Source organism: Felis catus, chromosome E2 (assembly GCF_018350175.1).
Source record: "Felis catus isolate Fca126 chromosome E2, F.catus_Fca126_mat1.0, whole genome shotgun sequence".
Classification (NCBI taxonomy): domain Eukaryota; kingdom Metazoa; phylum Chordata; class Mammalia; order Carnivora; family Felidae; genus Felis; species Felis catus.
Window position 1 is genome coordinate 51,340,296 of NC_058382.1, and position 17,925 is coordinate 51,358,220.

Sequence of the window (17,925 nt, forward strand, 5' to 3'; positions counted from 1 at the left end):
CTCAGAAGAGCCATATGAGATGCGCCTCTCTTGCCTTGGCTCTTTGTCAATGTGTAAACATCTGGGCACAATTCCAAGCCTGCTCAGAGGATCAACATGACTTCTGGCTCTTCACATTCTTCAGGGAGACGGATGGTGATGGTACTCTCATCATCTGCAAACTACAGCAGCAGGACACATCCATTCCATGCCTCCCACGTGATGGTGCATCTTCCTCTTTGTCGCACGACCTTCTACCAACCCTCTGCGATCACCGCTGTGGTCCCGTTCTCCAGGAGGGTGGTCTGAGACTCAGAAAGCCTTCGAGAACCTGACTAAGATAATCAAACAGCTGCCAGGAAGCAGAGAGGGGGCAGGCAGACAAACGTGTCTGGTGTCAGACAGGGCTTTGCACCACTAAACAAGTCCTCCTTCATTCATGTTTAACATTTCTAAATGGTTGGTCCTTATCCAACAGAATTCTTACGTCTTCAGTTGTTTTTTTTTGTTTTTGTTTTTGTTTTTTAGAATGGGTTTCCAGAGACCCGTTCTCTAAGAGGAGGACAGGGTGCAGTAATAAATTCAGAAGAACTCCTTCCAAATTAGTCATGATGTTCTCAACACATGTGCTCTTAGCAAACAACCAACCAAGCAAACAAACCTAAGGAAATAAAATACTCTCTCAAAATATTTCTATGTCAAATGTGGGGCAAATTCTGAACTAAAGCTCCTTTTGGGGATGTCCCATTTGGAACTGTTGGTTCCCCATTTCTTGTCCCCGTGCCCACCATACACATTTGGCTAAAACAGCCCTTGAATTTTCCTCTTGTAAACTGTACCTCCTTATCTGCAAAGAATGAGACCAGACATAATACCGTATCCTATTTAGACTTGCCTTCTGCTATCAGTCAATACATTCCTTCATTTTAATGCATATCTACACATGCTCAAAGATATTCTTTCCCACCACTAGCTCCTTACTCCCTTAACAGATAGAGTTGTAACATTTTTAAAAATCCCATGTTCTATAATTACAAAAAGTCTCAGTCTGAACTCTGTGGGGGATTTGTGAGTACACTGCTATACTTTATCAGAAATCAATACTCCAGGATAATGCACTGAAGGAAAGCATGGTAGAAATGTGGTCCTAGACTTCTACCTGGCTTCATTGTTCAGGCAACGAAAGCACTGCATCTTCTTGATTATTCCATAAAATTGGCTTGACATCCGTGGTTTAGCAGAGACTGAGCTGCTGGCCCCTACAGTGTGGGATGTTTATCTCTATCAAGTAGATGCCGGTAGCATCATTCTCCCAAGTTGGGACAGTCAAAGATGCTTCCAGACGCTGTGCCTGAGGGGACCTTTGGCAAACTGAGCCCCCACTGAGCACTTCTGACTTGTGAATGGCCGGTGGCTCTATGCCTCTGCTGATTTCATGATTTTCTACCTTTCACTGAGAGTTTGTGACAATAGGAAATTTTATGCCTGACTCCCCTCTGTATCCCTCTAACCCTGCGACTCTTCCCCACCAAGCAAGAGTTGAATATCCTTCCTACGCCACCTTCTTTGTATCTGCATTTTCCATGTGCTTTGGAGAAATCAGTAGCCATTTCGTCTGCCAATCCACGGACACTCCAATCCTTTCCAGCTGTGCTCTACAGCCTAGCCTGAGTGCCCGCCGTACTCTACTCTCTAGACTTCTAAGTAAGACCTTAAGATGTTGTGCATGGGTTCCTAATCTACAGGATGCAATCACAAAAAACACACATGAGAATGCCTCATCACGCTAACTCAGTGTGATGCCCAGGAAAGCATAAAAGCTGAGTGCCTCCTGGGGGAGCCAACACCCCTGTTTTTGCCACTTTCTTTGTCCACAGGAAACAAGACTCATGACTCCAATTCGTGCCCACTTACCTGAGACCAGGGTCCAAGGCTCCATTCTGGAGGGCAGGCATGACTGTTGCAGACTCGCACCTGAGTGGGCGTGCTCACTGGGCAGAGAGAATGTAACACTGCTTCCTCCTTCTGGAACGGCTTCTTCTGGACACACTGGATCTTCCTGCTCTGCTGGCCCCCCGCACATGACCTGCTGCACACGCTCCATTCGCCTGGCTTCCAGCTTGCAGTGAAAAATGACATGACTTCCAATGAAGCTAAGATTTTGGACCATCCTTTTCAAAGCAATTACCGCCTAAGATTTAACCACCTGATAAAAGTCTTCCATCAATTTTAGAACCCATAAGGGCAGTTCAGAATAATTCTTCTTCCACAGGTTTTGAAGCCTATGCTAGTGTGGCCCAGGGATAGGGAGTCACATGAAATCACAACACACTTTTGGGCAAAACCACATTCCTGCCCTCGGCAAGGGGAGAGACGTGTACCCTTTGGAGACCCGAGCAATTCATTCATTCAGCCAAGTCTACTGGGGTCTTCCCTTTGTGCCAAGGACTCTCCTAAGCATCAGGCTTGGAAAAATGAACGAGGCAATGTTGTTTCCATTAAGGAGCCTACAACACAGTGATGAGGTGGACATGTGAACAAAGACGGTACTATGTGACACTCGCCACAAGAGAAATTAATACAAAGTACAGCAGTTAAACTAAGGGAAGAGCGATTAACGAGAGGGGGAAGGGGTGGGACGGGAGAGGGAAGGAGGGTTGCAGGAGGGGAGGGGGGAGGTGTGCACAAGCATCACACATGCGTGCAGGAGACAGGGGCACATTCAGAGGTGGCCATTTCTAAGTACGCACTTCCCCCAACTAACTTTTCTGGCTACTCTTAAACTTTATGAATGCTTGAGAGACATAACCTTGTGTTCTTTATTGAAAGATTGCCGTGGGGGCGCCTGGGTGGGTCAGTTGGTTAAGCATCTGACTCTTGATCTCAGCTCAGGTCATGATCTCACAGTTGGTCAGTTCGAGCCCCGGGTCGGGCTCTGTGGTGACAGCTGGGAGCTCGCTTGGGATTCTCTCTCTTTTTTGCTCTCTATGCCCCTCTCCCGTGTGCTCTCTCTCTCTCAAAATAAATAAAAATAGACTTAAAAAAAAAAAAAAGAAAGATTGCCAGATCACTTTTATCACAGCTGAGACTTGGCGTGAATTTGAAGGGTGATGCACTGAAACTAGTAACCTTTCCGATCACTGCATTCGACTAATTGAGATTCTAGGATTTGAAGGCCTGGCATAAAAAAGATCCGCGAGATAAGATCTTACACATTTCAGTCACAGGAGCGCTGTCTAAAACTGAGGTGGGCTTACCAGTGTTCTAAATTTCATTTCCAGAAACAAACCATCACTGAGGTCAAATAACGTTTCTGTTTTGCCTTTGCCTTTCTGCCACATTTACTAGTCATACAATGTTCTCCTCTGGTTTCTCCCACCAGCCTGATGCGTGAAATTAAAAACCTTCCCTTCAGTCCAGAGAATTTAGCACGTGAGTTCTAGATGACACGTGTTCTAAAACACTGCATAATCCCTATTAACTTAAAGAAAGAGAATCCAAAATGAAATAATTCCTTATTTGTAGAGTTATTCGCATCTTGTAGGACGTAAAGAAAACACACCTATTAGGAAATTATTAGTTTCAGCATTCTCCTATAAAGATGGGATTTTCGTCTACCCGATTCAAGTTTTTCCCTCATGCGGCAAATATGGTGAGTCTGTAAAAGTATGGAAAGAGCACAACACAGGTGGACTTTCCTCATGACCTTCATGGTTGTGCACACGTGGGCCCTAGGCTCCCTCTCCATCTGTCCTCAGTCCCTCTGAACCCTACCTCAAAGCCCAGCTTCTAACGCTGTCCATTTTCCCCTGGCTGCGTTTTCTATTCATAAGACCTCACAGCCCGTATCTCACTGCATCTCAATTACTGCCTTACACTCCCAGTTCTTGCGTTACATTATGAGTTCCCTGATGGGAGGAGCTACAATTTCTCCAGATCCAGCCTGGCCTCCAGTCAGTGCCTATGACATGGTGGTTATGTGGGAAAACAACACAGTTAGACTGGATGAACTCCTCTGTCCTTGTAACTCGAACAGTCTCAGACCTCACTGCCAGTGTATCTCTGGGGAAAAACAGTCACCGAGGGTCCCATTATTCCAACAGAAAACATAAAGCTATAAATGATATGGTGGAGAAGAAAGGAACAGAGCAGAAGATCCCGCCCATTACATCACTCTAATCCTGCAGAGCCAATGAGAGGGCTGTTCTGCTTTTAAATAGCTAGTAAACTGGTCACTGCAGAGTGGAATTTCTACACGTGGCCATCACGGAAGTTCTAGAAGTCAGGCATGAGCAAGGCTCTCTCCCTTTTCACAGATGTACATATGAATGGGGTCCTTTTTTTGCTTGGCAGAAATAAGCAACAATGGGAAGTAGGCTTAAAATCAGAAAACATCAGCACGCCATTCAAGCAAACTCACACGTCCCACGCACACAAATACACGCGCACCATCTAAAGACGACACCTTACTCCACAAGGGTCAATAACACTGTCTGGTAACCATGTCTTATTAGCAAAATGGGAAAAAAAAATCCATGGAAGCCCACCAAATTTCTTTCTACTCTTGGTGTTCAGGATACAGCTGGTTCCAGATTCTGTGAGAAAAACTAGGTTGACACATGGGCATACGGGATTGGTGAATAGCTGAAGCGCAAAACAATTATGACAAACGTGCTCTTACAAGGGAAAAATGTATGTACGTGTATGAAAAGATTGTGCAATATAATTGCATCACCGCAGAGCAAACACTACTTATTAAGATGATCTGAAACATTAGTGAACACAACGCTGCTTTAGAAGAAACTCTGTCAATTCTCTATAAATACATTTGGCAGAAGATAAGTCACACAAAAGACTCCATTCGGCTGGGAAGATTACTTAAAATTAGCGTCCAAACAATAGTGTGGCTAAAATCCATCCAAAAAACAAACCCACCGAGATCCCCATAGAGTTCCATCATCAGAAGTGGATTACCACTTGGACTCTACCCTTTCTTTTTATTTTGTGACTTGCTACTGTGTAATTTGCATTTGGGGTTTCATGGTCTGCATAGTATTATGATTGTTAAATTCTTGGATGACTATATGAAAGTTAAACACACAACCACATGTAAATTCAACCAATATAGGATTTAGTGTTATTTAAGTATCTGTTTTAGTTCAGAGGGGTCTCTATGTAAAGATTTAAAGAGAAAAATGAAAGACACCTTTAAATCCCAGGGTTAGGTTCGTACAGCCAGAGTTAAAACGCATGTCTAAGGCAAACTTGTGTCTTTCGAGTTACACATTTTCACCTCAAATGTCCTGTTTTCCTCTGTCACTTTTTTGGGCACTCTGTCTCTCCCTGAGTCACTTTTGATCAGAAGGACCGGCAGTGGGTTTCAATATTCTCATATCAACAATAAGAAAATACAAGTACAAACATAGCCAGAAAGACATTTCCAGATGACTTACTAAGCAGGGCAGGAGAAAGCATTGCATATTTTGGGTTCCGTTGCTGGCTTGGTTCTTGCGTTGCAGAAGGAGGAACTGACTTGAGTGTTTTGATCTCGTAAGCAAATGGCCTTTACGCTTATGTAACCTAATAAGACATCAGAAGTTACAACGTGAAAATCACAGATAACCAGTTCGATTTCATTTCCATGTTTAGCTTCTGACTTACCAGGATTCTGATGTTGAACTCAAGGTATGGAATCCAAATACTGCATGACAACACCTCCTTTTGATAAAATCTGCAACTCATTTGAATCCCATTCTCCCCACCCCCCACCCCCCAAGATAATAGCTTTCATGTTTTAATGATTTTAATGTGTAGCTTCTTGGGTTTTAAGACTGGTGCGGATTCCCGAACCATGAAGTGATAAATACCACATTTTGGGGTTTTTGTTTGTTTGTTTTGCTTTGTTTTGTTTTGTTTTGCTTTAGTGGGACCCGTTGTCTGGCTTGCAGTATCCATCTCAGGACTTCTCATCAGAGGCACATATTTTTTGTGTGAATAATTTTATCTGTCAGCTCTCCAAATACGAAGGCTGCCTCCTCTGTGAATTCGGTTTGTTTCTATTTACATGGTACGTTTCCTTACGATGGCATCCGAGAAACGATGAAAAGTCACTCTTGTGATCATGATTAGGTTAAGGTCGGTCACCAAAACCATATTGGGATTCCCTAAACTTAATTGTTTACTTCCAGAGCATGCATTCATTTGGACTCTCCTTCTCATATGCCTCAGACACATCGCGGTCTGTAAGTTTCGTGAAGGGACTGCTAAATCCAGCCAAGGGGAGAATCCCACAGTGCACTTCTCCAGCATCCTCCCTTTGGATGGACTTGTTCTCCATGAATGGAAAATGGATTGACTCTCTCTCCCTCCCAAGGAACTGTGCTTTCCCGGGAATAGCAGGAAGTTATTGCAAATGATCTCAAAGAGCATTCGGTATGTGAAAAACTGCTCATAATTTAAGTGAAAAAAAGCATAGGGTCAACAGGTATCTATGGCATGGTTTCTGTGCAGTAAAAAAAGTAGACAAAATGATCTTTGTGGCATGTGTCTGAGAACATTGAATGCACGTGTTTTTATGTTTGCATAAGAGAATAATAGAATGACACAGAGCAACGTATTAACGTTGGCATTTGCAGATTAAAGGATTAGGGAAAATTATTTTTCTTCTGCACAGCATAGAGCCTTCAAAGTGTTTATTAATAAAAATTTATTACTTCTTTGGGTATTTCTCCATTTTTTTTTCTTTTCTCCTCAAGTATAACTAACGTACAGCAGTGTATTAGCTTCAGGTGCACCACATGAGGATTCGACAATCCTATACATTACCTGGTGCTCATCAGGATAGGTGTACTCTTAATCCCCTTTATTTCTCTAAAAATGTATTCCCTTTTACTCATTTAATCTATTAAAAATAAGTATTTCCTCATGTTTTGTTACTTAGCACGAGTACCTGAAGAGGCCTTACAGACATAAGAATTTCTTCATTTTCTGTATTTCGGCTCTGTGTCTGGTTCCAAGATGCCCCACGGTGCTTAGGGCAATAGGACACAGTAGGGAGACCCACTGTATCAGATGCTCTGAGAATGAGAAAAATGAATGACCAGCACTGATGCTTTGGCTTCACGGATCTCTTTATGGACTTCCATTCTTCTTCTCGAAGGGGCACGTGTGACAAAGACTGACTGACGCACAGATACGTGGTATCTTTGGATCTAGATAAAATGCTTGCCTTCGGCTCCCTGAGAGGATGGCTGTGGTTTTCCCTCCCTTAGGAGGCCGATTTCTCGGATTTAACAAACTTCGCTCCCGAGAGAGACTTTGCTGGCCTCCCCCTGGAGGGAATGGAATGACACAATGCCTGTGTTTCAGACGGATGCCTTGCAGTTGCCTTGTGTATGTTCTTGCTGGTTTTGAGCCTGCCTTCCGCAAGCCTCAGTGGGAGGTTCTTAGCAACAGAGAAGTCAGGGTAGGGAGAAGCTAAATGAAATACAAATAAATAGATATAAAATAAAAATACAAATACAAATAAATATATACTTTGTAAATTTCCGCCCACCCCCCATAGATTTCGGATATATAACTGTTGAGTCCTGGTTATGAAGACCTTGAGTTGTGTGAGCCTTGGTTCCCTTCTACCTAGGAAAATCCTCAAACAGTACAATAACGTTTTTTACCGGGATGGTTCCCATAGAAGGCGATTTTTCTGTTGCTTATTTACATCGTACATGTAAGATGTGTGAGATCAAAGAACCCGCTTTGAGAAAAGACTTGGAAGGTAGAATCAGGAAATCGGCTACCTCCACCGCAGGTCGCAGAGCACTGAGACTGCACCGTACTCCAGGCGTGACTGTGCCTTTTTGAGGCCGGATGAGTTCCATTCATGACCTTGGGAAGTGCATACTTCCAAGCTATCCCCGGATTTTTGCCTTGCATCAGGACCTGGACAGTGTAAGATACAAACCAGAGATCAAGAGACAGGTCAGAGCCCGAAATTCCAGAAATCTCACCGAACACTTTAAAGGTATTCGTATGACATTTTGACCTTAAAGTTGGCTCACATCATTGCTCCCAAGTATGTTTTATGTCGATTTTAAAGTCTTCCCTTGATATTTTAAAATGAGTGTGTCCATATCATCAAAGCTGGGATTTAGAGAGATGCTAAATGGAGAAACGTGACTTGACCTTTGCTCTAAGCCCACAACCCTCAACTCTAGGTATATCCATTAACAAAGCAAAAGAAAAATATTCTAATGTATCGAAGGAAATAAGGTTCTATTATGAGGTCTCAACTTTCCCATTAAACTTGAAACCTAGGTAGAAACACATGTTGGTGCCTCACAGGTAATGGTTAAAACTGAATCTCTGTATATATGTTTTTATGATTCCTCCTGGGCCCAAACTTCTCCTTTGTTCCAGGAGAAGCTGGACACAAGGGTGACACTCTAAAAACCATAGAATACCCCGCTTAGAGTTGCCGATCATCAACTTAGAATCCAAGCAAGATTGCAATAGGATTTCCAAAGAAAATTTATTCAAAGAGAATGTGGCTCTTGGCTGCATTGACTGTGTACCAGAATAAATAGATAATACAAAAACAAAACAAAACAAAACCAGGAGAAGTAAGGGTTGCTAATATGTATACTGGAATGGATTTAATCTCAAAAGGACAAGGACCTAGGATACATGAAAAGATGTTCAACATCACCGATCATTAGGGAAATGCAAACCTAAATGACAATGAGTTATCACCTCACATCTGTGGATGGCTAAAGTCAACAACCCAAGAAACAACAGGTGTTGGCGAGGATATGGAGAGAGGGGAACCTTCTTGTACTATTGGTGGGAATGCAAACTGGTGTGGCTACTGTGGAAAACAGTATGGCAGTTCCTCAAAAAATTAACAACGGAACTACCTGATGATCCAGCAATCGCACTATTAGATATTTAGTCAAAGAATACAAAAATACTACTCCAAAGGCATACGTGCACCCTAACATTTATAGTGCTTACAGTAGCCAAATTATGGAAATAGTCCAAGTGTCTACCGATTGACGAATGAACACAGAAGAAGTGGTATTTACACATAGAATGGACTATTACTCAGCCATAGAAAAGAATGAAATTTTGCCATTTGCAATGACATGGATGGAGCCAGAGAGTCTTACGCTAAGTGACAGAAGTCAAAGAAAGACAAATACATTATGATTTCACTCATATGTGGAATTTAAGAAACAAAACAGATGAGCAAAGGGGGAAAAAAAGAGAGGGGAAACCAAGAATCAGACTCTTAACTACAGAGAACAAAGTGATGGTTACCAGAAGGGAAGAGGTGGGGGAATGGGGAAAATAGGTGGTGGGGATTAAGGAGGGCATTTGTTGTAATGGGCACCAGGTAACGTACCAAGTGTTGAGTCACTATATTGTACGCCTGAAACGAATAGTACACTGTATGTTATCTAACTGCAATTTGAATAAAAACTTATCTAACTGCAATTTGAATAAAAACTTTAAAAAAAAAAAAAAAAGGACAAGGACTTAGGATAAATCTGACCCTAAAAGGTCTGACTACTTTGAGAGCAATCATTTACTGGCACTTTCTACACGTCAGGCCTTCGGCTGGGCATTTTCTATGCATCATCTCAAAACATGCCTATGATAACTCTCTAACGTAGCTGCTTATTTTTTCATAGGAAAAAACAAGAAAGAATGTGTGCTAGATCACACAGGTGACTAGGGAACGAGCTTAAAATACATGTAGGACCACCAATGTGCCTAAATATTGCAATCTATCACCTCGTTGTTAGTGTAGGCAAACAATATTTGCCCCCCTTCCTGATGTTCTCTCTTCTTAATACTGCTTTTTCCCCCTTCTTTTAATCTCAAACATGAGTATAAATAGCTGCTTCTCCCCCCCCCCCCCACCCCCATGAGTCTTGTGGAAAATTCTTTACTGCTAGGACCGGGCATTCATGCCCAAAAGGCAAAGCAGATTTCCAGTTAAAAATAGGAAGCCCTGGCTCTCTCTCTGTCTGGTGGGATCCCACTTGAATTAGAGTTGGGTGGATGGCAGCTGTTCAGGGACCTCCATTACACCAGACCACGGCTCGGGATGCTACGCCATGGTTTCCACTTTGCTATTAGTTTAAATGTCTCCAGGAGTATCACGGCTTACTCTGAAGATTGCACGGTGTGAACATCATTTGTTGTACAGCAAAATGAATCGTGTTGCCTCCCAGAAACAACCAAAACGCTAACAAACGGGTCTTTGTTCCCCTAGCTCCATCCCAAACAAAACAAAACAAAACAAAACACAACAGGTAATACCATTAAAATGGACAGATATTCTCATTAGTTTTTCATGAGTCACCAAGGAAAACCTCAAAATCAAGGTCCTAGAAGCCTTACTTCTGAAGAACCCTCTAGTCTTTTTCTTCTTTTCAGAGCTGTGTCATACAGCCGTTCTTGGAATCATGTGTTTAATTATAACACTTAAGACATTTTGTATGAATAGTACATAGTATGCTTTCCTCATTTGAGATTTCGCTGTGTTTCTGTTCTGTTCACGTGATATTACATAAACAGACAATTTAGAGTTTGGTTCCCGATCAAACTAGAATTTTGGGAGAAGTGTTACATTTAGAAAATAAGATTGATTGATGCTCACTGATACTTAACTCAATTTCTCCTTCAATTAAAGTGGTATCTTACATGTAATACTTTGGGTTTCTATTTTCTTGGTGCCATATCTCTTTATGTGAAATCTCTTTGTCCAGAGATTTCATAGGGAGAAAGTAATACAGTGCACCTGTACATGTGTGGCAGTAAAATATAGGCAAGCTATGTAAGAACTATAGTGAGCTATGGCGCCCACGAGGCAGGATGATTTTACAATACGTGGGGCTGTATCACACACAGGTGTAAGGGGGACATACTCAGGTCTTATGCATGACAGAGAAGGAAATCCACTCACTTCCACTTCCTAACACCACCCCATTCTCCCCATTCAAACTAGATCCTGACTTCTGTTACCATAGGGCGAAGACGACCGCAGTGGAAATGCAAAGAAAGTTCAAAATACATACGTATTAGTTCTTGCCTTTTGAGTTTCAAAGACTTCTGGTGACTTAAGAATGGTTTAACACACTTTCAATGGGCATTGAAAATATATTCTACTTTCACTTTTTAGACAGACTCTAGATCCTAAGCCATACATGGCTTGTGGTTTCACGTAAAACATTTTTAAATGTTGCTGTGAACGGCAGGATGTGTTTAAGAAAATGAAAAAAAATTAACCACATCCAAGTGTCATTACTATTAAACAAGGAAAACCAACCAAGATGTCAAGTTTCCCTCAGCCTCCAGTAACGCTACCCATAGAGACTTATCAACATTGCCAACAAGAAGAAAATCAATGCTACCAAGAAGAGAATTTACACAATCTCCCTGTCAAGCCTGTTTCTGCATCTGTACTCACACCTTCCATCTCTCCTCTTCTTACTCTACTCTACCCTACCCTACCTCTTATCTTGGTCCCAATTCTCCACTATGCTCTGGGTTCCATCCGCCCTCATCTACTAAAAGTGCCCCCTTCTCTTGAGCCTTACTGAAATTTCCCTACTAGATCATTCCCATCAGCATCCAAGCATGCTATTTTCTCTCTCCTAAAAATGATCTCATCTCCACATCTCTCTCCAGCTCAGGTCCCATTTCACTGATTCCCTTTATAGCAAAAATCCCTCAGTGAGTCCTTTCTCATTCCCCCATGATCTTTCTGGACCAGGCGGCCCTCCTCAGCACATCACTGAAACCGCTCTTTCAAGGGCACCCTGCCACATCCAATAGTCGATGGGCCTCCTCTTACTCAATCACCAGCACGAGACACAGTGGATCACTTCCTCCTTGCGTCGCCACCAGAAACCCATTCTCTCAGTTCTTTTCCTGCCTCGCAGACCTTCACTCCTAGTCTCCTTGGCTGAATCCTCCTCATCTCCTAACTCTTCATTATCAAAGTGACCTCCGACCTCTTGACCTCTTGTTTATCAAGGCTCACTCCATGGGTGATTTCATCCTGTGCTCTGATTTTAAGGACAATCGACATGCTGACCACTCCCAGATTCGTAACTCCTCACCATACTTTCCAACGCAACATTCTGCAACAATGCTAGTGTAGTATGATCCTGTCATATGGTGGTCACAAGCCACCTGTGGCTATTGAGTACTGGCATACTCCTGTGACTAAATAAACCTTTACATGTGGCTTAAATCCAAACCTAGATAACCATGTGTGGATAGTGGCTGCCCTACTGGACAGCAGAGCTGGATATGAAAGCCATCCTCTGATGTCCATATTCACACATTCAGCTGCCTCCGGAGCATCTCTACTCGAATGTTTACAAGGCATATCAACGTACAACATTGAACTCATGATTTGCCTCCCTGTACTCCACTCTTCACAACCCTACGAAATGGCGACCAGTCCTTCCAATTGTTCAGGCCAAAATAAGAAGTTAAAAGCACCCCAACCTCCTCTCTTTTTCTCACACCTGCATCTAATCAACCAGGAAGTGGCGTTATTCTTATGTTCAGTGGACCTCCTACCTGACCATGTCTCACTTTGTCTATCACTACTGTTGCTTCCCAGGTCCGAGCTACCATCATCATCTCTTCTGATTTCCATGGCCATGGCACTCTAGGGATACAGAGAAGCCATATTCTCCAGGACAGGAGATAAGGCTGCTGTTTTATTATTATAAAAATAATTTTCTGACAGTGATTTAAGGGATTAAAAACAAAGTGTCTTAGGCCCTGCAAAGGAAAATTAAATGCTGCTGTGAAAATTGGGATGGGGAGCAGATCACATGACTACCTAAAGAAGCTTTGCAGCTGTCATTTAATTAATAGAGTATCTTGGGGATGATTTCACCAAAGAAGCCACAAAACAACAAAGAGAACTTATGTTTTCTTTGAAGATTTCTATTCCCCCCAAAGAGGCCCACTTTTATATTGAGTTTCCCACATGCCTTCCCTCAACTTAAAATTATGTAAGGATCCTATGAAGAGTAAGATTCTTCTTAAAAACTTTTTGAAGTTTTCGTTTAAGTTCCAGTTAGCTAACATACAGTATAATATTTGTCTCAAATGTACAATATAGTGACTCAATACTTCCATACATCACCCAGTGCTCATCACAGCAAGTGCACTCCTTAATCCCCATCACCTTGTTCAAGCCACTCCCCTACCCACCTCCACTCTGGTAACCATCCGTTTGTTCTCTGTAGTTAAGAGTTTGTTTCTTGGTTTGTCTCTTTTTCCCCCTTTGCTCATTTGTTTTGTTTCTTAAATTCCACATGAGTGCAATCGTAATGTATTTGTTTCTCTGAGTTCTTTCACTAAGCTTAATACTTTCTAGCTCCATCCATGTCATTGAGAATGGCAAGATTTCACTCTTTTGATGGCTGAGTAATATTCCATTGTATATATTTACCACCTCTTCTTGATCCACTCATCAGCCAATGGACACTCGGGCTGTTCCATTATTTGGCTATTGTAGATAATGCTGCTATAAACATCAGGGTGCATGGAACACTCTGAATTAGGGTTTTTGTATTCTCTGGGTAAACAGTAGTACAACTGCTGGATCATCAGGTAGTTCTATTATTAACTCTTTGAGGGACCTCCATACTGTTTTCCACAGTGGCTGCATCGATTTGCATTCGGCACCAACTGTGCAAGAGGGTTAGCTTTTCTCTGCATCCTCACCAACCCCTGTTGTTTCTTGGGTGGTTGATTTTAGCCCTTTGGACAGACGTGAGGTGGTATCTCATTGTAGTTTTGATTTGTATTTTCCTAATGATGAGTGCGTTGAGCATCTTTCCACACGTCGGTTGACCATCTGGATGGTCATTTTCTTCGGAAAATGTTCACGTCTTCTGTCCATTTTTCAAATTGGATTATTTGGTTTTGAAGGGTTGAGTTTTATAAGGTCCTTGTATAATTTAGATACTAACCCTTTATTGGATATGCATACCTTAATTTTGCTGATTATTTCCTTTGCTGTGCAGATGCTTTTCATCTTGAGGTAGTCCTACTAGTTTATTTTTGCTTTTGCTTTCCTTGCTTCAGGAGACGTATCTAGAAAGAAATTGCTACGGCTGATGTCAAAGAAGTTACTGCCTGTGTTCTCCTCTAGAATTTGTATGTTTTCAGGTCTCACATTTTGGTCTTTCATCAATTTTGAATTTATTTTTGTGTATGGTATAAGAAGTGGTCCAGTTTCATTCTTCTGCATGTCGCTGTCTGGTTTTCCCAGCACCATTTATTGAAGAGATTTTTCCCATGAGATATTCTTCATGCTTTGTCAAAAATTACTTGACAATGTAACTGTGAGTTCATTTCTGGCCTTTCTATTCTGTTCCAGTGAGCTATGTGTCTATTTTTTTTTAAATGTTTATTTATTTATTTATTTTTGAGAGAGAGCAAATGAGCAGGGGAGGGGCAGAGAGAGAGAGAGAGAGAGAGACAGAGAGAGAGAGAGAGAGACAACAGAGAGACAGAGAATCTGCAGCAGGGTCCAAGCTGTCAGCGCAGAACCCAACATGGGGTTTGAACTCACAAACCGTGATATCATGACCCGAACCGAAGTTGGATGCTTAACTGACTGAGCCACCCAGGTGTCCGTCTATATGTCTATTTTTGTGCCAGTACCATACTGTTTGATTGCTACAGCTTTGTAATATAGCTTGAAGTCCAGAATTGTGATGCTTCCAGCTTTTGGTTTCTTTTTCAGGATTGCTGTGGTTATTCAGGGTCTTTTGTGGTTCCATACAAATTTTAGGATTGTCTGTTCTGGCTCTGTGAAAAAATGCTGTTGGTATTTTGAAAGGGATTACACTAAGTGTGTAGCTTGCTTTGGGTAGTATTGACATTTTAAGAAAATTTGTTCTTCCTATCCACGAGCACGGAATGTTTTTCCATTCCTTTGTGTCATCTTGTATTTCTTTCCTCGGTGTTTTATACTTTTCAGAGTACAGGCCTTTTACCTCTTTGGTTTATTCCTTATTATTTTTGGTCCAATTATAAATGGAACCGATTCCTTAATTTCTCTTCTCTGCCGCTTCCTTATTGGTGTATAGAAAAGCAACAGATTTTTGTACACTGATTCTGTATCAGTTCTAGCAGTTTTGGCTGGAATCTTTAGGGTTTGCCGACTATGGTATCATGTCATCTGCAAGTAGTGAAAATGTCACTTCTTTCTTGCTGATCTGGATGCCTTTTTTTTTAATGTTCGTTTTTGAGAGCGGGAGAGAGAGCGTGTGCATGTGAACACACATTGGGGAGGGACAGAGAGAGTGAGAGAGAGAGAATCCAAGCAGGCTCCATGCTTACATCAATGTGGGGCTCGATCCCATGAACCATGAGATCATGACCTGAGCCAAAATCAAGAGTCGGACTTAACTGACTGAGCCCCCCCAGGCGCCCCGATCTGGATGCCTTTTATTTCTTTTTGTTGTGTGATTGCTGCAGCTAGGACTCCCAGGACTCTGTTGAGAAAAAGTGATCAAAGTGGACATTCCTGTCTTGTTCCTGACACTAGCAGGAAAGTTCTCAGTTCTTTTCCCTCTTGAGGATGATGTTAGCTAGGGGTTTTCCCCATCTGGCCTTTAGTATTTTGAGGTATGTTTCCTCTAAACCTACTTTGTTGAGGGCTGTTATATGAATGGATGTGGTACTTTGTCACATGCTTTTTCTGTGTCTATTGACATGATCATATGGTTCTTCCTTTTTTTCTTACTGCTATGTGTCACATTGATTGATTTGCAAATATTGAACCACCCTGGCATCCCGGGAATAAATCCCACTTGATCGTGGTGAATGATATTTTAAACGTACTGATGGATTCGGTCAGCCATTATTTCACTGAGGATTTTTGCATATACCTATCAGAGATTTGGCCTGTAGTTGTCTTTTTTGTGTGTGGAGTCTTTATGTGGTTTTGGTACCAAGGTAATGCCGACTTCACAGAACCAATTTGGAAAGTTTCCTTCCCTTTCTACTTTTTTGGAATAGATTGAGAAGAGTAAGAATTAACTTGAAGAGTAAAATTCTTGAGCTAAAAGTAAAAACAGCAGCAGCAAACAGATTTGACCCCAAGAAGGCAACTAATCCATTTCCTGTTATCAAAGTAATACAAAGTTGCCTTATCCAGCCAAAACAAGAAGAGAAATAACTTACACAACTTACTTTAAGTATTCACAAGATTATAGGAATATATCCGTATAATATATGGCATGTAGGAGGTATCACTTACATTTTGTTTGTTCAACGTACTAATGCATTCAGCGAATGCATAAATAAATAAAAGATTCTCAACTTGAAAAAATAAAAGGACTTAAGGCTTGACTGTAATGTCGATGTAGCTGGAAATTCACACACAGAGTCATATGTGCAACGACGTAGGCTAAAAGACAATATTTGTAGAAACCAGCCGAAAGCTGACCTAAGAGTTTAACATCAGCTCATAAAGGCCTCTGAAAGACAGTGACTATTTAAACAGAAAGACAGCAAGGCCAAGTATATGAAAGACGAGTATTTGCCAATTGGAACATATTATTTGCTTCTCAATAAAGTGTTCTCTGCCCTTTTCTTTACCCTGTATTGAGGAGAAAAGTAACCAAGAGCAGGATGTGCAGGAATCTTCTTCTCACTGTTTGATGTCAGCAAAGAGTCCCGTGGAAAGAGGCTGTCTGCCTACCTAACAGAATCTCTTTGGCCCTGCTCGTACCCCGTTCTCAAAAAGACAGGACTTGGTTAAAAAAAAAAAAATCAACCCTCCCCTAAAGAATGGCTACATAAATTGTGGGGCCCAGCGCAAAATGAAAATGCAAGGCCCCTCGCTTAGAAAAATTATTAAGAATTTCAAGGTGGTGATGGGAGAGCACTGAACCGAACACAGAGCCCTTCCGAGCACGAGGCAGCGGGGACTTGGCAGGTCCCACATCCACGAGGACAGCTTTGCCCGTGACCTTAAGGCTGTCACCTGCATCAGTTTTAAGACACAATTTTAGCTCTTCCAAATTCTAAACGACCCTGTGGTCTAACAATGACGTCACCTGCCCCTCCTACGTAGACACTATGGCCTCTGTTCAGGTGTGCCAGCACGGAAGCACTCAGTGTGACCCTGGCCATGCCCTTGACCACAGGCCGCCCGCCTGTCCCCCCTGACCCCCATGCCCAGAACCTGGAGAGCAGGAACGTGATGTGATAACCACACAGCTGAGGCTCTAACTGCCCCCGTGAAGGCTCAGGAACGCGTCTGGGACGAGGCGCGATTTGAAAATGGTCATTCCCGCCACGCACGTCTATGTTAAGCCATCCTCAGTGGCCTTGTCAAAAGCGGTCGCTGACTGTTCGCGGCACCGGTGGAGAACGCAAAAGCCCTCCCGGTCACGGGGATGCCCCTGTCCCCTGCCCGCGGCACAAGATCACGATACTGCTGGTTCCAGCTGCCCCGCACCGCCTGTCAGGCTGGACGGTAAGCTGTTAAATGCACAAATTTAGAAAGACCGCCAGTGATTCAGTCTACTTAACTGGACTTCGTCCAGAGAATTTTCCAGCCAACTGGCACTGGGTCTCTAATTTACAGCTGGCAAGCAACCTCCCTAACTGCTTCCAGGTCCTCAGAACTGTTTAATGTCTACCTTTAACACACGAACCACCTGACTTCAGACACAACATTCAGCAGCTTTGACCGCAGGGTGCGGAGTTATAAAATTTACAGCTTCTTAAGTTGGAAAACCACAGACAGGCTGGACTCTACCAACTGCCCTCTGCAGGAGGGGGGTTCGGTTTCTGCCTCAGGCACACAAAGTTAAAACAAAGGACACATTGAGTAATCTTGGGTAAGCAGTTTTCTTTTTTTTTTTTTTTTCTGTTTTTGCTCCCACTTTT

The 17,925-nt window shown here is 42.4% G+C and overlaps 1 protein-coding gene across 1 annotated transcript in view; it reads right to left on the minus strand.

The window, feature by feature from the left end:
* ADAMTS18 (ADAM metallopeptidase with thrombospondin type 1 motif 18) overlaps nt 1-17,925 on the minus strand; it is a 142,169-nt gene that overhangs the window by 13,403 nt on the left and 110,841 nt on the right. Inside the window, exons 17-19 of the mRNA XM_023245122.2 lie at nt 7,776-7,917; nt 5,433-5,559; nt 1,894-2,098 (exon numbers count right to left, since the gene is read on the minus strand). Of these exons, the coding sequence (XP_023100890.2) occupies nt 1,894-2,098; nt 5,433-5,559; nt 7,776-7,917 (474 nt within the window). The remainder of the gene's footprint in view (nt 1-1,893; nt 2,099-5,432; nt 5,560-7,775; nt 7,918-17,925) is intronic.